The 18,168-nt window shown below is 38.4% G+C and overlaps 3 protein-coding genes across 3 annotated transcripts in view; 2 read left to right on the top strand and 1 right to left on the bottom strand.

Moving 5' to 3' along the window:
• Window positions 1–18,168, top strand: part of LOC108137258 (uncharacterized protein CG43867) — a 114,745-nt gene that overhangs the window by 25,000 nt on the left and 71,577 nt on the right.
• On the top strand, window positions 6,012–17,055 carry LOC121466762 (uncharacterized protein CG43867-like). Its single transcript, XM_041707133.1, has 3 exons — window positions 6,012–6,175; window positions 9,874–10,659; window positions 16,979–17,055. The coding sequence occupies exons 2-3, from the start codon at window positions 10,000–10,002 to the stop codon at window positions 17,000–17,002; spliced, it is 684 nt and encodes a 227-aa protein (XP_041563067.1). The 5' UTR covers window positions 6,012–6,175; window positions 9,874–9,999; the 3' UTR covers window positions 17,003–17,055.
• Window positions 16,906–18,120, bottom strand: LOC108137259 (seminase). The gene has a single exon (XM_017258854.1). The coding sequence runs from the start codon at window positions 17,856–17,858 to the stop codon at window positions 17,085–17,087; it is 774 nt and encodes a 257-aa protein (XP_017114343.1). The 5' UTR covers window positions 17,859–18,120; the 3' UTR covers window positions 16,906–17,084.

Raw genomic sequence — 18,168 nt, 5'->3', positions numbered from 1 at the left:
TGTGAATCGGTGACAAGAGTTTGGCCCCTGGTTCTTATCCTGCCAACCCTTTGAATGGCTTTGCCTTCGTGTTTAATTAAAATTTTTGACAACTTCGTGCCGAGGCATAAATTGGGCATCGATGCGATGCGATGCGATGCGATGCGATGGAGAAATGCCCAAAGGCTGGAATGGGCGGAAGTTGGTCCAACTATTTGAGCAATTAGAAGAAGAATCCTTCGTCCTACCCTTTTTTGGCCATGTCTCTATAATTAGTGAGCACACAAAAAATGCGGCGTTGCTGCTGTGAGCGATGTGAATAATTTCAATGGCTTTTCTCCTCCATGTTTTCCATGTGCTATGAAGATTCAAATTGTGTTCTTTGGCGGACACACGCATGTGGGTAGGCCCTTAATATTTTTGGTTATTTTCTTTTTTGTTTTTGGAGAAACCAAGCAAGAAGAAAATGGAAACCGACGACGATGGCCTGCAAAATTAATGGCCATCAGTCGCATAATAAATGAAGCGTTCCTCTTCAGAACGTCTCTGTGTCCCGACCACGCCCACTACTTGAATGGGGCGTACTCGTACTGGTACTCGTAGTCGCCACAATGGACCAGGAAAACACACAAGAGAACGAACGCTTTTCTAAAAAGTTTTTCCCTGTTTAAGGCAATTTTTTTTCTCGGTTTTTGCTTTTTTCGGGTAGCTGGAGGTTATGGAGAACAGAAACTCTGTCGCGACAAACTCATTTTGTGTATGCAGCACACATGTTGGCCACGCTCGTTTATTCATTTGAATTATTCCCAAAAGCGCATTTAATTTTAATTATGCGTGACAATGCCTCATACGCTCTCATTGCCGCTAAGATTACAGACGACTACAGAGGACTCTATAGTTGGGGTCCTTTTTGCTATGTTTAAATATGCAGAAAAATATGTTATGTGCTGCCAAATGAAGATGGAAACTATACGAATGGGGGGCTGAAAATTCTTGTCGATGCCGTCTGTTCAAATCTCTAGGAATTCCATTTTTGCTAAGTTCCAAAGAGAAACCTAATTTAAAGCTCGTCCATTTAAATAGGCAACATAGAAATACAAGACGGAAAAAATCGGCACAAAAACAACAATTCAGAATTTTTGAGCACTGAAAGAGTTGGATCAATTTTGTCTAAAAACGAAATTTAAAACTAGTTGTGTGCTAAAAATGTATAAAGTGTTCATAATATATAGATTTTTTTTTATAAAAATAAATATATACAGCTATTCTTTATTTGTTGTTTATTTCACTAAATTTTTTTTTGATTTATATAACTAAAATATTATTAATGATTAAAATATAAAATGTATTGTTTATTATGTAACAAATAATGGGTTTTTTCTCTCTGTAATATACATAAACAAAATGTAAAACTCATACCCAGCCAGCAACAACAAAGAATTCAGCAAGCAAACCAAAACTTAGAGCGAAAACAATACAAAAAAGAGTAAAGATGAAGAGGGTGAAGCTCAGAAAATCAAATAAATATTTAGCTCAACAATTTTTTGCAGCATTTTCTTTATTTTCTTTTTTTTTTGGGTAGGTCTCTTTTTTGTATTTTTATATAAAACATTTTATACATACATTTTTATAAGTATTTGCCCAGCTTTTTATGTTGAGCAACTGAAAATAAGTGTGGTCAGAGGGGGAAAAGTTAGCTTATACTGTTGACAAACAAAAATGAATAAAAGGAGGCAGAATTTAAATGTGGGACACGAGCACGGCGAGCAGATGGACAATACAAAATGAGGTGGGGGCAAAAGCGCATAAATTGTGTAAAAATAGTAAAGGGGAGGACCATCATGGACGAAGGACGAAGTGAACATCAAGACATTTGGCTTAGATATTAACCTACGCCTTATAAATGACAACCAAAAAATAAAATAATCATGGTAATAAGCATCAAATGCTGCAGAGATTAATATAATAAATAATCACTATAAAATGAAAAACTTTGAATAAGTAGAATAATTGCTTTTCAGTGATTAAAATAATATCTTCATTTTTTTGTAACTTGGTTTATAACATTTTTAGGATCCTATATGAAGGAGCATGAAAAACTGTATCAAGCAAGGATGTGCGTTAAGCGGCTTTGACCATGTATTATTTAAGCCTTTTAATGTTGTAATGTATAACTCTGGCTTACATGCACACACACACACTGGCACATTCATAACAAATGGAGTGAAACACTCCAAGTAATGCCAAAAAATTATTTTAAGCGGATTGCGGAATGGTAAAGCGAAACGAAAGAAAGACTTGCCTTAAAAAGGATCCAGCTAAAGTCATCAACAAAGGGCATGGAAAACGTGGTGTAAAAGCGAGAAAAACGAACATATTTTTCACTCTAGGGATGGCAAAAATACCTTTTTCGAAGAGAATAATAAAAACAAGATACTCAAGTGGTCAATGGTTTGGTTATTTAATTGTTCTTTTATTCATAGTTAAGACAATACCGTTTAAAACTAGTTTTTTCAATATTTACATTTTAAAGAACATTCAAGTCTTTGCCGATATATGCTATCGGATGTACGGGATCCCTGTTCCACACAACAAACACATTAGGAGCCATGTCCAATGGAATCGGAGGAAGAAAAAGCCTTTGCCAAAAGTGCTGAGTGGGTGTGAGAGGGCAATAAAATATATATTTATGTGCATGGGATTAAAAAGGGTATTAGCCAGTGGCTGCAGTAGCTTCCCTCAGTTATTTCTGTTGTTCACAGTTGTTGGGCTTGGGTCAACAATAACAGAAGTTTACCCCCCTCATATACCTCTCTCCGCTTTCCCTTGAACACAGGCGACAAACATTCACTTAACAATGCCAGCATGGGTGTGCATTTTGGGTGGAGTTACGGGGCAGCATATTGCCCTTGGGGTATGTTCAGAGTATGTGATGAAAGCCAAACAATCGCCCGCAACTGAGGGGGTAATTTAAAAGGTGTCGCGGATGTCGTTCCGCACTCAATTGAGTGATGGGTCATTCGCATCACTTATCGCATTAGTCTGTTATGTGGATTTTTTTCTAAATCCATTTCGATGAAGCACTATAGTTCTTTGTATTTGAGTAACAGCTTTATTTTATTTGATTTTTGAGCTTAAAAATTAAAAGGTTCTTCATGGTCAATAGAAACCCATTAAAAACACATGTGTTTTATTGGCAGTCTTTACAATTGGTCCTTCACGCCGGATGAAACAGCGTTCTATGGAAAACAAAACACAAATAAACACTTGTGTTGCTTATATATTAACACCTTCTATTTTAACATATATTTGCTTGCTCAACTTATAAACTGAACTTACCTACATTTGGTCCTTTGAGCCGGATAAACCAGCTACCTATGGCAGTTAATTAACAGAAAAAATTTATTATTGTGTTGCTTTTATGTTAAAGCTTCTTACATAAATATATATATTTAGCTTGCTTTAGCTTTTAAAGAAAACCCACATATTAATCCTGCTTCTCTCATCGTCTACCTTTTTCCTTTGCACTTATACACAAATATTTATTTTCCATGGCGTCTTTTCGCAGCGTGAAGTCCCTTATTCTCGACTTTTCCCGGCAATGGATGTCATGTCCTCGCTGTGTCCTTGTATTTTTGTGTCCTTATGAGCCGTTCAGTTTGCATAAATCTATCGAGGTTTCCGAGCCTGACATGTTAAGCGTTCTGGCTTAATTGCTCAACAAGTTGGCCTCCTGCCGAGTTCGAGCCACAAAAGTAAATGGGAAAATTTAACCTAAACGCAAAATATTTTTGCATTCAATTGGAGCCTGGCTATTGTGTGTGTTTCTCTGCATGTGATTGCGTTTTTGCCACCTGCCAGGACGTTTCGCAAATTGACAGTAAACCGGGGGAAAAGTGTGTTTTGAGCAGGATTAAAATTCCTGAATTTACAAAGGCTTACGATATCAGCAGCTTACATTTTTTAAATTGGTTGGCCAAATATTTATTATTTATTATATAAACGGCTGAAAAAATTAACCATATAAACGGTTGAAAAAATGTTTATTTCAACTAAAATTGCTCATTGAAATTCAGATTAGAAAGCAATACGCATAAAAATTTGAATTTAAAGGAATACAAATTACATATTTTGTGGTTCATTAAATATGTGGAATTCATTTTTTGTTAAACTAAATTGTGCGTTTAAATAATTTGTATATCAAATTTAAATTACAAACAAATTGGGATTGACAACAAATTAACTAAAACCAATTCATTTCAATGCTAAAACTTATACAGCCATTTTAAACTAGTAACATTTTATGAGTTTTTAAATAGATGATAAACACTAAGCATCGAAATGTTCCCCTTTTGAGTAAAGCATTTAAAATAAAAACAAATTTGGATTGCCGACAAATTAACCAAATCAAAATCATTTCAGTGTTTTAAATTAGGCATGGAATTTCAGTTTTTTTAAACGGAATATATCCCGTTTCCAAATTCCTCGATCCTGACAAGACGCTTTTTCTCTTAATTGGCACCCTGTCGCATTTCGCATTCTGTGCTCCCCTCCAATCGCGAAAAAAGGTCAGCCGAAAATCAATAGCACAACTAATGCCCTCCCATCCTATTTTCCTCCCAGTCGACCCATATGATGAGAGGGCGTGCCTCCTTCTTTGGTTTGATGTTGACATGTTGTCGTCATCATCATCGCTCGCTGACGACGACTACGACGACGACGACGTTTAATTTAAAATTCAAATGCAAACATGTTTGGCAACGCGAACCGTGAACAACCAGAAGGAGTACGCGAGTTGCGGGGGAAAAATCCGAGGGGCAGTGGTAAAGGCAAAGCCGTGTGCAGTTCCCTTACCGTTGGTAGTCATTAAAAATTCGCAGGCGGCCAAAACATGTGGCCAACTTGGTTTTCTTGGCCGCTTTAAGGTTAAGCGAACGTTTTTGTCTCTTCTCCCTTTTATTTTTTTGTTTGTGTGTGTTTTTGTGTTGGCTTTGGCTTTGGCTTTAATGTACACAATCAGAGCAGGAAAGAATGTTACAGGATGGGAGGCAGGAGCAGGAGCAGGAGGTCTTCGAAGGCAGGAGCAATCAGCAGGGCCGAGCCAACGAACACACCACACCAGCAGAGAAGGGAAAACCCTCGCATTGAGGAATACTGGGAAATTCAGCTCTCACTTTGGCGCCCAAAGTGAAATGGTACTTTTTGGTTAGTAAGTATTACACTGAAAAATTAAAAGTGAATATCAAAAATAATTAATAAATACCATTTTAATTCATGATAAGAAAGAATGCTATAAATCATTGCATGGATTTTTTGATTCCCAAAAGAGGCAATTTGAAGTTACTGGGGATTTCAAATAACTATAAGTTTCTAATAACTGTTATTATATCTTTCAAAATAAAACAAATTTTTGAGATATAATCTTACAAAAATAAATGCAATCTACTAATTGTTGTTAATAGAAATTATAAAAAAAATGTTTATTTTTCTTAGGTACCCTAACAATGGTATTAATTACTGTCTACGAGAAAAAAGGCATAAAATATGCATAAAACGTCAATTTAAAAATTTATTATGAATAAACATGTCTCATTTTTTATAAACTATGCTATTTCTTAGAAAAAATTAGCTTTAATATGTATAGTATATGTACAGCCCTATATTTTAGAAATTTGTTGCTACATTTTAGAAAAGTTTATGGTGCGATGCCATTAATGTATTTAAAGTTATTTTTATTTTGAGTGTAAGGACTCGCTGGTCGCTTGAAAAAGTTCCACCTGCAGGACCTTGTTTCTCCGAACCTTTACCGTTATTCCCCACTCGGGAAATTGCTGAGAAACCCACCACTGGCAGGCGAACTCCCCACGCGGGCACACACACATGCGCATTTCCTGACAGCTGTTCGTGGCACTGGGCGAGTGTGTGTGTGCCTGTGTGTGTGTGTGTGTGTGTAACTGCAGCTGTGTGGGTCGGTAAATCACATCCATATATCCATGGCATGGCACACGGCAATCAGTTTGTCTTTGGCTGCGTAACGCGTTGCGTGCTCCGTGCCGAAAAGTCTGAAAAGGGCACTTCCGTTTCCGTTTTGTGTGTTCCATCGTCGTCGTCGTCCGCGTTGCGCGAAAAAGTGAAATCGTTCGCTCTGCGATTCTTCCTTTTTTTTCAATTTTTTTCAAATCGAATTTTATAGTTGGTCAGTGAAGTTTTTGCCTGCTTAATTGTTGCATCCTCTCTCTCTCTCTCGTCTAAGAAAAAATAAAATTATAACAGGATAACAACAAAAACGGTCAAAGTAAACATTGCTTTTTTTCAGAGGGGAAGAAGATGAGCGTGTGTTTGTCTTTAATTTTGCCGGATTTTTGTTTGCTTTTATTCAGACATTTTTGATGTGTAGAGTGTGTGTGGCCTATCTGTGGCAGATTTTCCCCAAAGGAAATGGAGCAGTGTGAAATTAAAACCCCAAATCATTTTATGTCCTTGGACTTTTCCCCGCAAAATATGTTTTCAATTGTTGCCCCAAGTGCTTAGGACCAAATGTTATTATTTAATTTCATTTGTTTCTGTTTGTTTGTGGCTTATAAAATCGCACTTAAATGATAATCTAATTCGTAATTTAAGCAAATCAAATTTTTCGACTGCTTTCAAATGGTTTATGTTAATTCTTTTCGCATTTGTTGGATGTGCGGTTTTTTGCTTATGCCCCAGAAACTTTTCATAAATTTGAATATAAATAGAAAAAACTCGTTTCAATTCTAAGAAAATTAAAAAAAAAATCAAGTATACGCCTGTTGTGTCAGGGATGTTCATTTTGTGTCAAAACTTGTTTTCCTTTTTTTAAAAGGAAGTTATTTTTCAGCGTAAAATACTTATTAAAAATGTTCATTTTTTGTGAAATTTTTTTTAATAGTTTTAGTTTCCCGATGTGATTTGTAAAATAGTAAAATAAAATATAAACTAATTGAAAAATATTTGTTTACTTGATTAAAAAATAAAGCTTTCCATTTTTGATATTACAAAATTTAGTATTTAAGGTAATAAAAAGTATGCAAGTTTATTTATTATAAAGCCAATAGCCAATCTTTAGTTTTTTAAATATTTATCTGCATTTAACATTAAAAATTCGTTACTTTTTGTTTAGTATGAAAACAAGAGCACATAGCTTTCTTCCATTGGCAGAAAGTGAAATTTGAACTTAAACCGAAATTCAATCGAATGGTTTGCCTGCCAGTGCAGTTTTTTCCCCTTGCCACTCAGATATTATGGAGATTTTCAGTTGCACAGGCTTTAAATTTCAAGCTCGTGTCATTAATATATGCCTACATGTGTGTTGGTGTGCGTGTGTCGAGGCAATTGCATGCCTCCTGTCTGCCACACACATCTACCCGCACTCTCACTCACACACACACCCAGGGCGTATGTATATTATCTCCAGTGAATTATGGTCTGGCCATATAGATTCCAAAACGGCTTGTCCTTACAAGAACTGCCACACATGGTTGAAAGCAAAGAGGAGGAGCTGCTGCTGGCCCATCCTCCCCCAGCAGCACTATACCCCCTTTTCGACCAGTGTATGTATCATCATCATCGTAAATGCTGTGTGTGTGTGTGTGTGTGTGTGTGTGTGTGTGTGTGTGTGTGTGTGGCACACATTGTTAAATGGACGATACAAAACTTCAGACACCAGTCCGGCAACAAGAGCTCATACCCACTAACTATGTTTATGCCATGATTTTCATGAATTTTTGATTACATGAGTTCAGAGTAGTTTACCTATTTTACATGTCTGGCACCTCTGCCAGTTTCTGATATGTCAGCTGATTATTAGTACATTTTCCATCGCGAAAGCACACAAGCTAATCTGATAAGCAATGACTCTAAGTGGAGACATCAAACAATTGATTTACCCTTTTAAGGCGAAAATAATTTTATTTAAACTCAACTTCAATTGTATACTTTGGCGTACGGCGTTGCCACCTAATTTGTAAAGAGTAAGGTTGGTTGCGCATTACCATTTCACGCATTAAGAATAAAACTCATAGACAACTTTTTCATTTCATGAAATGTTTGCACGAAATGGCCAACGCATAAACACAGCACCGCACACTCACAAAGGACATGTCCTGCTGGCCAGGACACTACTGCTGCTAAAAACCCTCTTGAAAACACCACCCACATACATATGGCGACTCTTTTGCTGCTGCTGTTGCTTCTGATGCTGTTGCATCGCATTTCTCTGACAAACTTCACTTGAAATCTGATCTCTGCTGCCAGCTACACGGAGCGAAAAGACTTGCTTGAATAACTTTCTTGCAAACTGATTTCTGTTCTCTAAATCTATGGAATGCTAAAATAAAGATTTGCATTACAATCAGTTTTTTTTTATATATTTATATATTGAAGTTTACAAGCCACTTTGTGTCATAGTTTTACGTTTTAATATTATTCCGAATTAAGTCCAATGTTATAATGTTAATTTCTGTTTTTAAAAGTATTACCTTTTAAAAGCGATTTTTGGCTTAAAACAGGCTTATTTCTAAATTTTATATTTAAAGTTATAAATTTATTCTTTGTGTTTTAATCCTTAGTTCAGGTTCAAGTCATGCCAATGTCTAAAGCATAATCGAAAAAGGTTTAGCCACTAATTAGCCAAGCTTCTCCCCTCTTAATTCGAACTTCACAATCTGTCTCCGCTTTCTCTGCAGCCTCCTTCCCGTTTGTAGGTCGCTTCTCTTCCATCTCTCCACCATTTCTCTATGATTTCTCCTCCATTTCTACCCCCCTTCACGGAGAATTTATCGATGGCCGGACAGCATTAGCCCCATCGATGGGAACTGAGGACTGCGGACTGAGGGCGTTGGAAATTGAGTTATTTATGCTCTGGAATTGATTGCTGCTTGTTGTAAATTGCCAACGCGTCCAACGTCTGGCTCAAGTCAAGCGTGTGTGAGGTTCTGCCGCTCCTTGTCCAGTTTACCCTTGGTCCAGCGATTTTGTTTGCGAAATTTCGGAATCCTCAATCATTTATTTATCGGATTAAATATTTTTTAAACCCTATTTGGCATCCAGCTTGGATATGAGAAAGTTAAATAAGGTTTAATTAATATGTCTTGAATTATCTTATTTTTAATAGATTTTAGTTGTATTTATATTTGGCATTCGAAGCAATTATTTATAACTTTTAATGACAAACAAATATAATGTACTGTTATTAGTTACATTCAGCATCCTTTATCGTATTATTTATCGAATTGAATATTTTTAAACTCTATGTGGTGGTTTAATAATGTTCAATAAATGTGTCTATTTTATTCAACAGTATTATATTGTTGATATATTACATTTCTATTTATATTTTGCATTTATCTTTCTGCTGAAGCATTACTCGCAAATATTTGCAACTAATTGTGACAAAAGTAAATAATAAGTACTGTTTTTTTAGTTGCATTACTGCTTTCATTTTAAAATCACTGGCAATATAATTTCGAAATCGATTAAGCCTTACAAAAAGAAGCTGCCCCGCCCCTTATTTTGACGCCCTGTTGTCCGCTGTCAGGAATCGGATTTAATTTATTTATATTTTATATATTGTTATGGCACTGGCCGTTGTGGAATTCGATTTCCATTCCATTCGAATTTCGATTTAGTCCCATCAAATGGCAAATGACAACCATCTGTTTGTGCGGTTAATGTCTGCCCGCGACTTAACCCTTACCCTTATTCCCTCTTAACCCCTGGGGACCATTAATCATGTGGGCGACGCCTAAAAGTATGCAGCCTGCAATTAAAAAACAAACAACATAAATTTGCATGCCAGACGCGACAAGAGAGAGAGAGAGAGAGAGAGAGAGAGAGTAAGTGACTGCAACAAACAATTCTTTTGCCCACTTGCAGCAGCAAGTGCAATTTTCGAGTGGTTAATGCGCGCCACAAATTATGCAATGTGACCAGAGCCGCCAGCGTTGAAAAAGGACTCAAAAGGTCAACGAACTCTGGCTAAAAAATACCGAAGAGCAACCGATGGACGCCACTGCTGGATCCACTAGCAGCACACTTTTGCCCAAGAAAAGGGAAGCCGATCGACCCGTTTCGGGATCGGGAATGAATCTATCTGGTGGTGGTGTGGGCACCACCAGCATGGAGGTCACCGTCAGCACCACCACCACCACTATTATCGAATCCTGCAGTTCGACGAGCTCCACTCTGGTGGAAAACTCCTCCTCCAGTCCGGCTGGTGGTTCATCGGGCAGCGGATCACCCTCCTACATGCAGCACCACCATGGCTCATCGCTGCACCACCTGCAGTTGCACCACCATACGGCACCACCCTCACCCCTGGCAGCGGTGCGAAGTGCCCAACTGGTGGGTGGACCCTCTGCGTTGGCCAATGGGGGAAATCCCCCCGTCTGCTGTTCCCCCGGCAGTTCGCACCACCATCTTGGGCCGCATGTCAACCACTTGGGTGGTCACCCACTGCCCCACCCATCGCTCTTCCCGCTGATGGCCGCCGCCCAGCTGGGCTATGCCGCCGGCTCGAACAGCGGTCCCAGTTCGCTGGTCAATTCACCCGCTTTGGGCAGACGCAAGCGGTACACCAGCAACTCGTCCAACTGCTCCAGTCAGTTCAACAACAACTACGCCGGATTGGACGTGGACTCGCTGGAGGACATGTTGAGAAAGGTAAGCGTAAGGGTAAAAGGGGTAAACCCAGTTTCAAAGCATACAAATAGTCAACTGCTTTGAAAGATAAATATATTTTCCAACCAGAATGAAAGAATATTTCGAAAAGCCAAACTTAACTTCGATTATTATACGTATATGTATAAATGCAAAATGCAATGCAATTAAACTATGTGATTTTTGGCTTATGGCAGCTATATATGATATACTCGCTGAAACCAGTAGACATATGACTATTTTTCTGTTACAGCAAATAATTCGTTAATGTCATTATTGTTTTATTATTGGTTTATTGGTTTAAATTCAAAACCTGGTGGAATATGTGAAATAATGTGTAAAAACTGATCTAAAGACCTTAAGTAGGTTTCTAGAAATAAATTTACTTTACCTTTCTAGACTTAAATTTACTAAGTCGTACTTAAATTACTCAATGAAAAATGCGGGCTTATATGAGATAAGAGATGGCTGGCATAATTGAGTGGCTTTCAAACTTAAACGCTTGAATTGGAAAGTAATTTTAAATTTGCTGTATGCAAAGGTTTACACTTGAGGCAAATAGGCTCAGACGACTATGAACTCCATCCACAAACGAGGAAATCAACGCTTCGCTTGTTTGGGGTTGAGAGTCTTTAGGCCCCAAGTTTCCTCCCCCCCTCGCCAGTCGCACAACTTTGTGGTTTTCTTGAAGTTTCATTGTTCCGGTTCTAGTTCTTCAAGGGTTTCCCGCCCTGTTTTTCGCTTCCTTTGCCGCCTGTTTTATCCCGTCTGTCTGTCCGTCTCTCTGTCTGTCTGTCTGACTTCTTTTTCTTCGGCTTTCCGTGTACCCTTGTCTCTTTTGGGGCTGTCCGCTGTCCTTTGTCCGTTTCGTTTGTCCGTTTGTTCGTTTGTCCGTTTGTCCGTCTGTCGCAAAGCCATAAATCTTGAGCCTAGTCCGCAAACACAGCGTGCGGTCCTCCTTTTCGGATCCCGTATCCTGTGTCCTGTATCCTGTGCTCCTCCTGCCTGCCGTCCTCGAAATGTATGCAAAGCTTTTTGCTTGTTTAACATTTTTAAGCCGAGGAGAAGTACCTCCCCATAAATAATATGCGACAAGTTTTGCCGGCCGCATGCGAACAATTTAAATTGTAATGTGCCCCCAAAACCGAGAAAGAAAATGGCAATAGAAAATGCCAATGCAAATGTGAGTGTTCCACATAGTGTGTGGTGTGTGTTGGGTATGTGCTGTGTGTGTGTGTGTGTGTGTGTATATATTTGTAGAGGCGATAATGAACTCTCGACACACGTGCAAAAGGGGGGAAAGCGGAAAAATGCAACGCTCGATGCGGTTGCGGTTACCTCTTTTCCTGCGATTGTGTCGCATTGCCGTTTGAACAGGGGGAAAACTCCACTGCATTGCATTTGTGGCCACCATAATGGTAAAAAATCGGAGAGCGGGTCACTCGATTACCAGTTGGCACAATTCGAGGCGAAGGCGAAGCGCGTGCATAATGGCAATTTGAGTAATGGTGCCAAATATGCGGACATTTCATTGTTTACCTAACAAGCCACAGAAAGATCGACATTTTAAATCCCCCAGAAATTTAAAACATTGGTAAATGTGAGAAGGAAAATTTGTATATTGTATAGGCAAATGAAAAACCAAAAAGATCTGAGTAGAAAGGGACATTCAAGAGGTAGATAGGGACAGTAAGAAAATGTAAGTTATAATTCAAAACAAAGATCATTGGTACAGTAAAATAGGTTCATTAAGTTCGGGATAGATAGCAACTAGACCAAATAGAATACAATTGCTATATAGCAACATTATTTAAGTAAAAATGTTTTGTAATTTGGTAAAGTCACATTTTAGTTCAGTACTGAAAATCCAAACTAGCAATCACACAACCGAAGCTCATCTGAACTGAGTCTGCTTTAATGTGCTATTGATAAGGCAAGCTTAATGTATACCTAACAAAAAAACTCATAAAAAGTCAAAATATGAGTAAAGCAGGCCACCAATCAAACTGCTAGAGAGCCAGCCCGAAAAGGAAGGCAAACACAAAGTCAAAGTAAACTTGCAATAGGCAGAAACGGAACTTAAATCAAATCGGTCCCAGTCAAAACAGCAAACTCAAAACTCACACAAAAAAAAAAACAGAGAGAATGGGAAGGAAACTCCTCTTTTTGGTCATCGGAGCCAACTTTTTCGGTTCAGAAAGTTTCAAGTGAAACGAGACCGAAAGATTGCCAAAGATTTTTGAGGGTACACAATTATGGCTGAAAAACAGGCACAATCTAGTCTGATGAGAGCCCATCGAATTTTAAGACGATAATTTCAAACAATCGAGCGTTTGATTTGGTTTCTAAGAAGGAAAGCAGAGTTTGCAATTGAGTTTCGTAGTTTTCTTGAAAGTAAAGTACTTACAGATATTGGTGGAACAAAGAGTTTTCATTATAAGTGTCCCCAATGTTTAGAAAATAAGGAAACTCAGCCTTAAAACCATTTTCCTACTATTCCTACTGTTTAAGTCAGCCTCTAAACACTCTTTTCCCACTATACATTTTGTTGTTTCAGTTGGCACAGCTTTACAGCGTTACCTCTGTGCGGGTTTTAATATGTCCTACTCTTTTCAGATAAGCAGAGGCGAAAAAAAATGGGAGGGGAGGGGAGGGGAGGGTAGGTAGTATGCCCAAAGTGCTCGTTAGCCAACATGAAATGCCTGCGTGGCAACAAATAAGCTCGGCCCGCATGGTTTTCCTTCAGCATTTTCCTCCCAATTTTCCCTTTTTTTTGTTGTCCTCCTTTGTGTGCGTGTGAAATAATGTTTTTATAAGTCACCTTTATGTAATGACAATGGGGAATCATTAAATGTCTATTTGAGCATTTTTTATTTCGCTCTCTCTCTCTCTGGTCAGAATTAGTGTCTTATGCTTTTAGCAAGCTTTATGCCCGCATTCTGTTTGCTTTTGTTGCTACATAATTATGATACACGGGCCATGGCCAGAAAGTATGCAACGATTTTTGATTGAAGGGATAGTAGCAGGGAACATCGACTTGTATTTTGTTTATTCCCACTTGCTTGCGCTCTGGGAGATAATCTTAAGTCCTAAGTCCACTTTTCAGTTTCAGCTACAAAAATGAAAGCCAAACTAGACAAAACAAAAAAAATTGAAAGAAAAAAAAAGCAAACACCATAAAATAGCCAAGAAGGCTAACTCAAACCAAAAGCAGAGAAAAGGGTTGCCACTCTCGCTCCAAAAACAGCAGAACAGTGCGTGTCCATCAGGGGATTTCCCTTCAATTAGGATTAATACTCAAGATACCAAAAAAAAAAGACCGAAAAATACGAGCGGGAAAGCAAAAACAACAGAAAAGATACCCCTAACTAGGGTAATGTGTTACATGTGTGTTTTCTTTTTGTTTTTTTGTTTTTTTTTTTTTTTGTGAGGGGTGGCAAGTGTATTGGGTTTTTTTTTATTTTTGGGGCATAGATGGACAATCCTTTTTAGCCCCCAAACCCCAAAAATGAAGGACAATTGAGGCATTATTAGTAAAGAAGTTTTACATACCAGATGCAGAATGAAATTCTTGGCCAGAAGTCAAACCTTTTTGTTTTGTTTTTTTTTTTGTTTGTTACCCCTTTCCCTTGACTTTGACGAGGGACTGACGCAATCCTGGATTTTCTGCCTGTTTGTGTTTCAGTCTCGGGTTTAAATTGCTTAGCAGTACAATTTATCACAATTGCCAATTGGATGACCTCTCTTGGTCTTTCCCCATTTCTCTGACAACAACTTGACCGACTTTGGCAACTCCTACGCCAGTTTTTCCCTAGTTTTTGCCTCCTCACCTCCATCAGTCGTATCTCTCTCTCTCTCTCTCTGTTTATTTTTAGAGATTGGGTCATTGGATGAGTTTTTATTTTTTTCGACAGTTTTGCGGTCGAGAATTTGTTGAAAACTTTTGTGTCTGGCTATGTCCGAAATTCACAGTATATCACAATATAGTTGATTTGTTGTCCCAGTTATTTTTGTGGCTTGGATGGTACACTTTGTGCTGAGTTGCAATGAATAATCGATGATTGGCATAAATAATCGACCTACGAATGCCAGAAAAACTTCTCCAGATGAAATGATTTCAATGATCTAAAGGTTAGCTATCTTTCTTCGGTTTTATATCAATTAAACTCGATAAAAAATATTATATCTAGCAAAGATTTTGTATAGTTTATTTAAAAATTATTGTTTGTGGGTCTATAATTATCGCACACCAACAATTTTCCTAATCGAACAATTATTTCATATAGGCATATATGCCTTCAATTATGTTTTGCACATTCATTTGCTTATTCAATTAATTTGGAAGTGATTCTTTTAATAATCTGTTTATTTAATCGAGAGTAAATGAGTTACTTTAAGCACGCACCCAACGGATAGGTAAATTAATAAATAATTGATATTAAATTAATAAATTTCGATTGCCTAACCCTATACCCAGTGATCTAATTTATGATTCCTAAACTAAATCAACATAAGTTATACTCAAAGCCATTATCAAAGTACTCATGTCGCTATTTTTTCCTACTTTATATGTCGCACCTAGCTCCCCTTTTGCGATTGCGAATTTTAAATGGATATTTCCATAATCTCCGCCAGTCGCAGTCCATTATGCAACACCTGTCGATAGTCCGATTGACGATAACAATGTTTCTCACACACACACACACACACACACACACACACATATATACACAACGACACTTTGTGCCGACACTTTGGCGCAATATGCAAATTTAATATGATTTTAATTTGGCCAAACAGCAAAGTCAGTCCCTCACCGCTCTTTTCAATCTCCATAGAGAGCTGTGGAGCTGGGCGACATGACGTCAACATGTCGTCATCGTCATTGTCATCGTCATTGTCATCGTCATCGTCAAACTATTCAAAAAGAAACTGCTATTCCATCCGATGCGATGTCTACCCCATTTCGCCACCCGCGTTTTGTATACCCTTGCAGAGGGTATTATAATGTCAGTCAAAAGTATGCAAATATTCGTAATCAGCATCACTGGGAGAGTTTTTCTAGCCATGTCCGTTTGTATGTCCGTTTCTACGCAAAGAAACTAGTTCTTAGTTTTAAAGCTATGAACATTTTTTTGCAGGAGGTATATATGTCTGACCGGACTATATAATATAGCTCCCATAGAAACAAAACTAAAAAAATGTATAACTTGTTTTTATTTAAAGGTATACGAATTTACTCAAAAATATAGTTATGATATACTATTTCGAATATTCGCCTAAAAATCGAAATAAAGTTGTTTTATACAATGTACAATTTTTTGTTAAAGCTGCAAGGGTATATAAACTTGGGTTTGCTTAATTTTTTTCCTTTCTGGCTTCCTACTTGTGTTGCATACTTTTGTGCCGGGCTCAGGATTCACAGGACTCGCAGGAATCAGGTTGTCCTTTTGTGCGACATCGTCGCTGCCACGTTGTATATTCATGTTCACGTGTAGATTTTATTAAACATATGAATTCATTATGTAAATGTTGTTCCTGAGCAAAGCAGACACACACACACACACAAAAAGTAGAAAAAGCAGGAAAACAAGAAATGAAAAGAAAAGAAAAGAAAAGAGGAACGCAAGGTAAATTTTATGAAAATCGTCATCGTCGACATGCATAGTTGGGCAACGGTGGGTTAATGGGTTATGTGCCGTGATTTTCGAACGACCAACAACCAACCAACCCGGTATGGAATCTCTTTAACTCCAACTCCATTTCCAATTCCAATTCCTTAACAAACCAACTCGAACTGAAGGTCTTTTGTTGATATTTTATGTAAAGCGCAAATTGATTTTCCATTGGGAATGAAAAATGAAACGTATGAAAGGCAAAAAAGCGGTCGGAAACAGTCATAAAGGTTAAGAAGAAAATATGTTATTCGATTTGTGATGGAAATTATCAATACTCTATAGCAACTATGGCAACTATTACAGTAACCTTTTACAATTAAAAAAAAAAAGAATCAATTTATATTTTAGTTTAATGGGAATGGTAGAAATTATTTTAAAAATGTAACTAAGGATTAATGTTTACAAGTTTATTGTTGACTAAAGTTCCCCCCGTAATTGTTTTTTTTTTTTTTAATATTTATGCTGTTAAAATGAAAGTTGCAAATTGTTAACTATATATTTTGTTGCTTTGTTCTTCGCCTTCACTGCTCTTTATTATTTTACAATACCCTATAAATTATTCAAAATTTCCTTTTGCGTCTGGTTTTTATTTATTTTTTGTATGTCGATTGTAATTGAATTTTCCTTTGTCTGTTTGCTTGCAGGTGAGTCCTCCTCCAAAACCATAAATAGACTTTCATTCAGCTGCAATCGGGTATGTTTTACGTGATCAATTTGGAGTTAACTATACACTCAGCTCTGCTGGCGGGCTCAACCCCTTGCCTTCGGTTTTTTCAACATTTGCCTGTCCAATGTGAGTACGGCTTGGGCGATAAACGGGCGATGGTAGTGGACCTCCGTGAAGAGGGCGGGATAGCGCTTATCCCCACATCGCCGAAAGGCAATGGCCAGGCCGCAAACTTCACCGCCACTGATCAGGGGATCACCGGAATCGCCATAGCAAAGGCCTTCATTGTTCGCCGTCAAAGCACAGGACACACCGCCTGGGACTTGGGGAAACCATTGGCGGCAGTTCTTCGGCACATCCACCTTTACACTAATCGATTTCAGTGGCTGGCTGGTGTTCATCAAACTCCAGCCCACGATCACCGGTGACTGGGTGGCTCGATCTCGCCTTAAGGGCGTCGAACACAAGGGTATATAGCTGATCCTGCGCGAATACCCGATGGCCACTTTGACCCTCAACACGGCGATGTCATTTCGCAGCGTTAGAGGCGAGAATTTAGGATGGCGCATTAATCCTGCCACTGAACGACCAGCCTTGTACACCCTAGAAATCCTATCGTGACCCGCTCGCACAGTCAGCTGCTCCGGCTTGGTGTTCTTTCGGAAACAGTGCGCCACCGTCAAAACGTAACGGGCACTGAACAATGTTCCTGCGGCCACGAACATTGGATCGTAGATCTGTATCACAAAGCCGAAATTCTCCTGCTGCACTTGCGTTCCCTGGTTAAGGGAATAACCGCATCCGATCGAGATAACGAGGAGAAGAAGGTGCAGCAGCAATTCCACAACCGTTGCCATTGTCCAAGTACTGTACACCGAAAAGCTCAGCGGATGCGATCGGATATGGGAGGTCAAACCGTGAAGATTGATATTCGATGCGGTTATACAAAAGTTTATGGGAGGTTATGAGAGAGAACTATTACTGTGTTTATGCGATGGCCAGATCATGCAATCATTTCATGAAACGGTCAAAATAGTGTGCTTATATTTCATTGATACTCATTTACACTCGCACGTTGCTTTTAGGTAAAAACCGTGAAATAGTGAAGCGCAACCAACTTAACTCTCTATAGAAAAGGTGGCAACGCCGGACTCAAAAGTAAACAAT

Source organism: Drosophila elegans, unplaced genomic scaffold (genome assembly GCF_018152505.1).
Source record: "Drosophila elegans isolate 14027-0461.03 unplaced genomic scaffold, ASM1815250v1 contig_149, whole genome shotgun sequence".
In the NCBI taxonomy this organism is placed as follows: domain Eukaryota; kingdom Metazoa; phylum Arthropoda; class Insecta; order Diptera; family Drosophilidae; genus Drosophila; species Drosophila elegans.
This window is presented reverse-complemented; position numbering and strand designations above follow the sequence as displayed.